Source organism: Branchiostoma belcheri, unplaced genomic scaffold (assembly GCF_001625305.1).
Source record: "Branchiostoma belcheri isolate BF01 breed outbred unplaced genomic scaffold, Haploidv18h27 scaffold107, whole genome shotgun sequence".
Classification (NCBI taxonomy): domain Eukaryota; kingdom Metazoa; phylum Chordata; class Leptocardii; order Amphioxiformes; family Branchiostomatidae; genus Branchiostoma; species Branchiostoma belcheri.
The window spans coordinates 232,103-242,484 of record NW_017802458.1 but is presented as its reverse complement, the minus strand read 5'-3'; the positions used below and the strand labels follow the sequence as shown (position 1 = coordinate 242,484).

Here is a 10,382-nt window from a genome sequence, read left to right as displayed (position 1 = left end):
TGGAGCGCGAAACCTTCTCTCCGTGGCAAAACTCCCTCGGCAGCAAATCGTCCCTCGCGGTCGCATATTACTCGCGTCGCTCACAGAAAAAATAACGCCGACGCCCAACAAGACTGCGAAGGAGGCTAGTGTAAGGCCTAGGACGCCACTTCTGCGGACTCAAAATCCTATTTCTTGAGTCCATTCTATCCTAATGAGATTGAAGATGAACATCATTTTATCATGGATTGTCCACTATATGACGATAAACGCACAAATTAAGCTGTTCGACCTTCTCTCCGCTTGCTCAACAGAATTTGTTACATTTCATGCTATAGATAAATTCAATTTCATTCTAGAAGGTAATATCCATTACTGTGTACAAATAGATAAATATATCAAAGAATATTTAATAGACCTTAGAACAAGTAGTATAAGTTGACTCATCTATTGTTTTGTATGTAGGTAAATTTTGTTCTACACACGTATTTGTCTATGTCTAAATGTAGTTAAAGACCTTACGAAAGTCGCTGTACTTTTGTTGTGTCAATAAAGTTCCCTGTACATACACTGACGTGAACTTGCCAGTCAAGATCCCTACACTGTTCTATCGTAGAACTGCAGTGGCCTAAGGGCAATTCAGACTGCTATCCTCAAGTGCATTTATTCTGGAAAAACCTGAAAGGCAGCCGCCTGAATTTGTGCACACGTGCGTATAAGGGGGAGGGGCACACCACGATATATATACGAGCATCATATATCAGTACCTGAATGTATACGGCATAATTCATTGAAGGACCGAACACACACATATCACCGGTAAAAGCATTATGTACAATAGGCTACTCTTAGTGTACAAAATATCACCAGCAATACAAAGTTATTACGTGAAATGACCCCCCCTCTTACTACGGTAAGTTCAACGCTAATGTAGCTATGATCAGAAAATGCCTTTGAGCAAACAATATCATGCGTTATATCACTGTAGTCCTACGGTTTTATGATGTAAGATACACAGTGTATACTTACAGTGTGCGGTCTGTAACATACAAATCACAGGAGGAAAAACTGTACAGTGTAGCCCCTAGAATGACTACAGGTACATGTACTTAGTATCCTGGTGTTTAGGCTAAACTGTACAGTGTATACATAGCCCTGGAATGTACTTAGTATCCTATAGGTTTTATAATGTAAGACACACAGTGTATACTTACAGTGTGCGGTCTGTAACATACAGATCACAGTAGGGAAAACTGTACAGTGTAGCCCCTGGAATGACTACAGATACAAGTACTTAGTATCCTACTATTGGCCCTATAATCAATGGGCTGAAACGCCCTCCAGGTATACACAAATATCACATGGTTGAACCCTACATGGGTCGTACCTGGCACCACGAGGTGCTCACGTGCTTGTTTTCTAATCTGTCATACTGTCGTAGGGTGACCAAAGATCACTGACTACTCAATATTTTGTAGCTTTTACATCATGCATGCATGTTTGTATTATATGTATTTACGCAGGAGTGTGTGTGTGTGATTGTGTGTGTGTGTGAATGTGTGTGTGAATGTATGTGTGTGTGTGTGTGTGTGTGTGTGTGTGTGTGTGTGTGTGTGTGTGTGTGTGTGTATGTGTGTGTGTGAATGCGTGTGTGTGTGTGTGTGTGTGTGTGTGTGAATGTGTGTGTGAATGTGTGTGTGTGTGTGAATGTGTGATATTTGTGAGCGTGCATGAATTGTATGTATGTGTGTGTGTCTGTGTGGGTGTCTGTGTTTCTGACTTTTCATGAAGGGGGTGAAGTCTGCTATCTCTCTTATTCCCTCGTTGACGGGAGTTCGGAACTCTACCAGCCTACAGTACAAAGTAAATAAGATCTGTTTGTATTCTTGATAACGTGTGTTAAAAATAGCCTTTCACTACGCCCCGGTGCATACTATAGTAGTGTAAAAGTGGGGGGTTCATAGGCGCCGGCGCTAACACGGCTCAGCAGAAGTAATCGAACTGTTTGGATCTCGTTTATAAGATACATATTGTCATATAGACACTAAGACACCAAACTACCACCCAAACCTCAAATATTACAGCAGGGGTGGTGCTGGGACTTCCAAAGTCGATTGAGTTTTGTTTGTTTTTAGTCTTCTTCATGACAGTATACGTGACTTTTCTTCGTGCTCTGATATACTAGTAAGTGTCGTGGTGAAATTGGAGAAGTTGCAATTTAGATTATGCAAATCAAAGCAAAGCTAAGCATAAGGGAAAATAAACGTAATGAAACTGTTAATTGGTGAGCTGTATTTTTTATTTATTGTCACAACGTTTTCACTATTTCAACTTTGTCACAAAGACAGGGCAGGGGGAACAGGCAGATGCCTTTTCCAAGCCCACTGTCCAGATAAAAACATACATAAATCTAAAATACAAGTAATAACAAATACAAATAATCACTAACTATATTTAAAAAAACAGAACAACTGTAATAACTACGATAACATAGGTATAAATAATACAAGAAACAGTAATAATAATAATGATAGCAGTAGTTATAATATAAAAGATATCTAACAACGAAGGGTGCGCCAACTGTAGATGTTTTGCGGATCAAAAGAGTTTAACAGGAGGTATAGTGTGGTTATGTATGGAATTTCTAAAAGTTAGAAATGATATTTTATCTAACAATAACATACATGTCATCTGTGTTCTTCTATATCTACTTATTAAACAACTTAGTCCGTAAAGGTTTATTGTAAGACCCAAAACATTACAGTCGGGTATCTAACTCAACGCGGCTGGTACTAGTAGTCTCGTCCAGGCTATCCTGCAGATAGCCACAGTTGAGTACGCCCGTCCCGTCGTCTGATTCCCCGTCCACAGTCACTCCAATACCCCCGCCATTCGACAAACTTCTACCGGCGAACACCAGAAAGCACGCCGCCGCTCCGACCCCGTGGGTCACCCATGCACTGAGTTTCGGCCGTTCTGTGAGAATATAACTATCGTACACACTCCAAACCCCTCTCCACGTGTTCACCACACCACTGTTAACAAAGAGTAAGTAGGAATCCTCAAGAGCAAGCCTTTTCCAGAACTCGTATTTGGTGCCTTTTAGTTGCTTAGAGAGAGTGCTGACTGGATGTTGTGCGAAGGTTGATAGTAGGTGTACACCGTATCCAATACCAACCGAAATCCAGTACGAAAGAGCGGTAGTGTCGTCGGGAAAAATTACAACATCAAGAAAACCCCAGAGCCCTGCCCAATATTGTACCGTTGCGAAGTCGCACACCCAAAGAGAAAACACGACGTCAAGCACGAACTTACACGAATTAAACCGCTCGGCTCTGTTCGTGTGGAATCGGAGATCGACTCGGAAGGGATCGGGTTCCGAGTCGACTGAGACCGCTCGCGGGCATCCGCCTCCGAGTTGCACCGTCCGAAAAATCACCATGGCAACGAACCCAAGAATCGTCCTCAGTCCGTACCCTAGAGGGGTAGCCATTTGGGGTATGTAGTAATCAGGTAGGTTCCAAAAACGCCGCCATTGAGAGACAGCAGCAAACGCGATCACGTACGAATACACCATACCCAAAACGTGGTAGCCGACCGCGCTCTTCTTCTGTATGCTGCCCCCTAGCTGTTGGATTTGGTACTGCAGCAGCCCGGCTAGGAGAAGTACCGGGCTACCGATGGCAAGGGACAGCCAGGCGCGGGCGCCAGCGTCACCGGGTAGGGACTCCTCTAGAAGATTCCAAGTCCCGCGCCAGAACAGGTAAACAGCGGATGTGAGATGACAGCAGTGACGACCAGGAAATCACTGATCTTGTGACGAACTTCCGACGACCAGGGCCTCCCCACATCTGCATGGTCATTCGCCATGTTCTTCTGTTAGTGAAAATAAGAGTTTCGGATTAGGCCACAGCATGAAAATTTTACGGATGACATCCTCCGCAAACTCCAAAATCTAAAGCGATAGGGCGAAAAAAAAAACAAGTGTCAATTCTCCGTGAAGTTTTATATTTCGCAGATTGAGAACAGTAATAGTGTATGTAAACAGTGTGTGATCCCTTAACAACTGGTAATAACGTATCGTAAAAATGGCTAAATCCCTGGTCTAATAATCTAGCCTGACTAAAAAATCACGCTCCTGGTGGCCACCTGCCCAGAAGTTTGCCACCCCCCTTGGGGAAACAGTTGCAGACTGACTAGTGTAAACACAGGCTACATAAAATAAACATCAAATACATGTTTTATGATTGTATTTATGTTGTCCCCTTCTGGAGGAAAGTGCAGGATTGGGTATTACAAGAAACTGGTTCAAATTTAAAAGTAACTTCCCTCAATGTTATTTTTGGAGACATGTCTAAAGAAGCAAAACCGTTAATATTGTTGGGTACGTCTTCATATTTCAGTCCAGGACATCCAAAATTTTGAACTTTGAATCCTTTAAAAAAAGTAGTAATTTTTTATCAAAAAACAGAATACTTGATTGCGTCTCGGGGAGGGAAGCTGGAGAGGCATCGGGGTAAGTGGGGTACTTTCAGTGTATAGTGTATTTCTATGTATTAATTTTACTTTATGTATTAGATTTTAGGGAGGCGCTATGTTTATGTTTATGTCTATTGTTTGCGTGAAAATGAATAAAAACAAAAAAAATCAACAACACGACAATCTATGAAATAGATGAACAAAGTCAGCTTTCATAACAATATCTTTCATTTACTACATATTATTCATTTGACAAGGTATCGCAGTAGGTGCAAACCACAATCCCAAAAGATACTCGCAACCAGTATGCACAACAGCCACCTAATATCTGCTTAGAGAACCTCGGCTACCAGACAACTACCTAAACCTACGGCCCATTCCACAGGATTGTAAAAGTAGGGATGTTTCTAAAATACGCATTTACTTCAATATCAAAACTGCTACGGTGAAAATAAAAAGACGTGCATCATCAAGGTTGCTTGAGTAACTGCTTTTTTTGCGTATCTGACCTTCTGTCTGACCTTCACCGACTTAACAGTGTTCGTTTGATGGTTTAATAATTATTTAGTCAAACACAATGCCACTAGCCGCGGTGTGGACTTCGAGACCTTGTTAAAGGAAACTTGGTAACGTTGGTATGTAGTACCATCTTACGTAAAATATGGCCTACATTTACTGTTCACCAACTAAGCAAGCACGTTGTGAACAATTCCAGCGTTTTCGGTGCAGTTTTTAACGATCTATGTTGAACATGAAGTTATCTTGTCAATGTACATACAATCTGTATTTGCCAGGTTTACATGTGCAGAACAGGGGTGCCAGAGTATACAGTGCAATTTTAGGAATACAGTGCAATTTTACGGAATTCTGTACAATCGTATTAGTATACAATGTAATTTTACGGAATACAGTGCAATCGTAGAAGTATACGGTGGAATTCTATTAGTAAAATTGCACTGTATACTAGTAAAATTGCACTGTATTCTAATACGATTGCACTGTATTCCGTAAAATTGCACAGTATACTAGTAAAATTGCACTGCATACTAGTAAAATTGCAATGTATTCCGTAAAATTGCACTGCGTACTAGCAAAATTGCACTGTATTCCGTAAAATTGCACTGTATACTAGTAAAATTGCACTGTATACTAGCAAAATTGCACTGTATTCCGTAAAATTGCACTGTATTCTCTGGCACTCCTGACAATTACATTGCAGCTCTTCCCATGTTAAACGTTTCTTCCTGTTTCTTCCATTTCTTTCCTAGCTCAACCGGGTTCAACTTTATGCAACAATCGGCTTTGCTGCGCCTTCATAATTCACAATTGCGTTAACAACAACCTGTGCAGTTACAAATAACACAGATACTTACATAATCTTGTACCGTGTATTTCACATATGTTGTAGACTATAAGGCCATGGCGACGGCATGAATGCACAGTACACGAACCGTTCAGCAAACTAACTAAGGTCGGGAGTCAAAGGTTTGTTTACTAACGTTACATAACAACTTTCCACAACTGTTTCTCCGTGTTGAATGTTGCACTCTGTCAAGCATCCGCTGGCGGCGCTGTTGTGCGGTGTACCACGACTTACAAGTCTCTCGTTTTCAAAATGGTATCCATAGATAGACACATACATGTATAGGCAAACATACCTCAGGGGTGCCAGATTATACAGTGCAATTTTACGGAGTACAGTGCAATTTTACGGAATACAGTGCAATTTTACGGCATACAGTACAATCGTTTTAGTATACAGTGCAATTTTACTTGTAAACTTGCACTGTATACTAATATAATTACACTGTATACTAATACGATCGCACTGTATTCCGTAAAATTGCACTGTATACTAATACGATTGTACTGCATTCCGTAAAATTGCACTGTATTCCGTAAAATTGCACTGTATTCCGTAAAATTGCACTGTATACTCTTGCACCCCTGTGCCTGTCCTTGGTGCTGAACACCGTCCATTCCCCATTTAGCCTATTAATTAGTCTACGAAGTTTATAGTTGCAAAACTTGCCTACAATGTACGTGTCTTCATTCCTGATTCTACAGAGGAAATAGAAGGAAATATTTAGTGTTACATGGGATAGCTTTGGAATTTTCAGAGTCAGGAATTTAAAAAAAGATGTTTTCCGTAATTATATTGTGACGCGTTAGCGTTATAACTAGTATAACGTTATCAGTATGCTCGATGATCAAAATTCTAGACAGTATAATAATTGAAGAAATGTCATTTTTTTTAATAATTCACCAAACAACATATATTTTGACGGGCATTTGAAGAACACAGGAATTTATTTGAAGAGTTGTGACCTCTTGAATCACCCAGGCTGTCCACACCCCCGTGAAATTAATCGACTATGCCACTAGAGGTCAAAGGTGACAGCAATGGCTGCCATGTGCTGCGAAACAGCCACACTCCTCGGAATTATGTCTTTCAAACGCTTTTTTTCTCATTCCTCTGCCATTTCTTCTAGAATTTGCAACGTAGTTCGTACAGATACTGTATGCCGCTATCATAGAAGTGAAAATCGGCTGATGGACTGCTCAAAAAGTGCCGCAAAACTTGTGCGAAACTTGGGCCACCGTTGGAGCCCGCTAAACCAAAGATTTGCTCTTCAATACACTGGATTCTTAGGTGTGCCATGGACCCCTTACAGATCCAACCACAGATTCTTCACCACAGACGAACCTGACAGACCCAGGAAATCTAACTACGAAGCAGAAGCGACGGAGAGACTAGAAGAAAGGAAGGGTGTGTTTGGGGAGGGTTCAGAATTTGTCACGGAAGAAACAGTGCCAACTACTGAATCGACAGAAGACAAAACCTTCGGAAATAACACAAGACGAGGTAGGTTCGAAACCTTAGCCAAATTATCCAATTTCGTTACAAAAGTACAATAATATTCTGATGTTGTAAATTATGCTCAGCCCTGAATATAAGTGCTGTCTTATCAGGTTAAATTTATTTATTTATTAATTAATTTTCTGCACACGTACATTTAATTTTATAATCCATACTACATTGTAAAGCAAGCCACAGTTTTAACTTTTTGCATGATATGGAAATATTTGATGCGATTTGTCTAGTTACACTAGAATTATGTTAAACATGTTGCAAGTTAGATGTGAATAATGATGATATGCCCTCCCCCCAAAACCTGTCCTACAGAAAGGTCAAAAGGTGTTTTGACCATTGGTGAACTTGTTGAGGAGTTACGGGGTGAAAATGCCAAGGATATCTGTGTGATCAAAGTACCTTTGGTAAGTCTTACGTTCAAATATTATCACATTATTGAGTACAATGTTGTAGTTCTATTACTAGTAGTATTCAAATCATAGAATGTATTCTGAGGCAAATATACAATGTGAATGGCTAATAAAAGTACTGTATACTACATTGAAAAGAGTGAAAATTTTGTCAAGTTTCCCTAAAATTTCTGTTGCATTTGCTTACCATCTGTTGTTTTTCATTGTTTGTTTGTTTATCATTATTACTCTCCACCTTTCCAGTCCATGAAGTACGTTGACTTCCTGGTTATTGTGAGTGGTTCTTCCACCAGACACTTGAAGTCCATGGCACAGTACATCATAAGACTGGTATGTTAACACTTGTTCCTTCACTTCTGCTTAGCGTTGCCACAAATAAGGCCAAAATAAGGCCTAGGAAAAAATGTTGTGTTTCCTGACCGACCCCAGAAAAAACTGCAGAATCTAGCCTTTTTTGTGTGTGGAGACCTGCAAGTGACATACATTTTTTGACCTATCAACCTTTTCTAGCTCCATGATCTGACACCTGAGTGATAAAACGCTGTACAATTGGTTTTCCAACATTGACATATAAGTTCGATCACTAGAGATTGCCAAAGTGTAATAAAAAAAAAAGAAGAAAAATGATAATCCCTACCTACCAACCCTAATTTTTTCAGAAATGAATCAGGAAACACATTTTTTTCTTACTGGCTGGCCTAAATTAGCCTCCACCAGGCCTTTCTACGGGAATACGGATCATAGAATTTGGCAAAAAAGAGAATCAAATGGGCCAAGGGAGTCCAGCCACGGGGAGGTAGTTTCTTTCTTAACTGTGTGGCCCAGTCAAACCTACAAGGTGGCCAAACTCCCCTGGCAAGTATTCTCCTAGCCAGCGTAGTTAGTCTGGTAGAGACTAGGCGTAAATAGAGTTACTGTAGCTAAAGTGCATTGATATAGGACAATTCTGGGTAGAGGCATAGCAAGAGAAAATGAAATGGCATCTTGATTTCTGGCTGTATTGTGATTCAGAAGTTGTAAACATCTTTTTGCTTTCCTTCTACAGCATAAGGATCGTAAAGGAGCCAAGGACAAGTTTGTGACAGTTGAAGGGGAGGACTGTGAAGACTGGATGGCCATTGATCTAGGTACATGTATGTCTATACATAGTTTAACACAGAACATTTCATATACACCTCTTCATGTATATATATAGAATACAATACGGGGTATTCCGTATCGCCCGAGGTATTGGCCCGACCGCGGGTCAGATCGCCCAAAGGCCGGAGGGCGATCCGACTCGCGGGAGGGCCGGGACCGAGGGCGATGCAGAATACACTGTGTTGTATTTTATTCATGTCATACCCACCCAAGAAAACACGCCTTTCAATGCAAGATGAGCCAAAAGTTGGTGCCACTAAACCCTAAAATGCAACAACATCAATTCTAACGTCCAGATTCTGTATTCGAATTTTCGAAAGGGGCACACGCGGTTAGGGCGAATCGCGTTCGAATCGTTTTATGGAAGCGTTTGATAACGAGTTCAGGACCGGGCCGTACTGTAAAGTACGTCCCGGTCCGGAACCCGTTATCGAACGTTATCGCAGCCCGGGTATGATATAAAGTTATGTATACTTTGCTGCAAACATTTCTAAAGGATTGAGAGGAGAATGATATTGACTGGTAATGCAAAGAAAAGCTTTTAGCATAATAAAGCAAAATAATGTAATAAAATAAAATGTATATATCCCACTTTAATTTTCTTTTCGATAAATTAATGTTGACTGCCAGAAATATGCCCCAAATGTGTTTCAGATTGTGTTAAAAATAGACTTCGATGGGTGTAAAACAATGACACTTTGCAACTATCCCTACCATTGTTACAACACAAATAGACTTTGTTTAGTGTAGAACACTGACACTTTGTAACCATCCCTCCCATTGTTTCCCAGGTAACATAGCTCTACACTTGATGCTCCCGGAGACGCGTGAGAATTACGAGCTGGAGAAACTCTGGACGCTGGGCTCCGAGTACGATGACCAAACACGCGCCATCAGTTTCCTGGACTTTCCTTTCACGTTGTCAGATCAGTTTGGAGTACTAAAAACAGAGGAATAAGGTAGTACCAACAGCAATATTTCTGTATGGTTTCTTGTGTTAATATAGCTTGAGGCCTTTCCTTCACTATTGTGTTTATCCATACAGTACATATGTTTCTATCTGGAGGTATGAGTGGTTATTGCTAGGAATATAAGAACTTATAAGAACATATAGAAAAATGTTTTCCAGAAAAAACAATTGACATTAAAATCCGCAAGTCATATGTGATGTAATAAAGATGCTGAAGAAAATCTTAACCAGCGTATTATTGGAGGTTGTGTCTCCATTGATATGTTAGGAAGCTGCCAATTGGTTGTGACTCAGTCTGTGCCAAAGTTGAAGACCAATGAGGGTTTGCGTTGCTTAACCATGGTATTATTGGAGATTTTGTCTCCAATAATATTATGTTATAGCCTCTACCAGGCTCCGCGGATCGCTGGAAAAATAGTAGAAATTGGCCGAAATAAAGGGATAGTATACCAGAGAAGATCCAGCCAGCCATAGAAGCTCCAATTTGCAAATTCCCGTGGGTCGCAAATTGGAGCTTCTATGGCTGGCT

The 10,382-nt window shown here is 40.6% G+C and overlaps 1 protein-coding gene and 1 pseudogene across 1 annotated transcript; one reads left to right on the top strand and one right to left on the bottom strand.

The window, feature by feature from the left end:
* Positions 1-2,666: 2,666 nt before the first annotated feature.
* LOC109479274 lies at positions 2,667-3,849 on the bottom strand (annotated as a pseudogene).
* Positions 3,850-7,608: 3,759 nt separating this feature from the next.
* On the top strand, positions 7,609-9,945 carry LOC109479847 (mitochondrial assembly of ribosomal large subunit protein 1-like). The gene is made up of 4 exons (XM_019781878.1): positions 7,609-7,737; positions 7,987-8,073; positions 8,789-8,870; positions 9,675-9,945. The coding sequence occupies exons 1-4, from the start codon at positions 7,609-7,611 to the stop codon at positions 9,839-9,841; spliced, it is 465 nt and encodes a 154-aa protein (XP_019637437.1). The 3' UTR covers positions 9,842-9,945.
* Positions 9,946-10,382: the final 437 nt, after the last annotated feature.

What these genes read in the sequence shown, in the direction of transcription:
- LOC109479847 (XM_019781878.1), top strand. Translation starts at nt 7,609, where the DNA reads ATGATGATATGCCCTCCCCCCAAAACCTGTCCTACAGAAAGGTCAAAA. An exon ending in GTGTGATCAAAGTACCTTTG is followed by an intron (nt 7,738 to 7,986) that starts GTAAGTCTTACG and finishes CCACCTTTCCAG; the next exon opens with TCCATGAAGTACGTTGACTT. An exon ending in CACAGTACATCATAAGACTG is followed by an intron (nt 8,074 to 8,788) that starts GTATGTTAACAC and finishes TTCCTTCTACAG; the next exon opens with CATAAGGATCGTAAAGGAGC.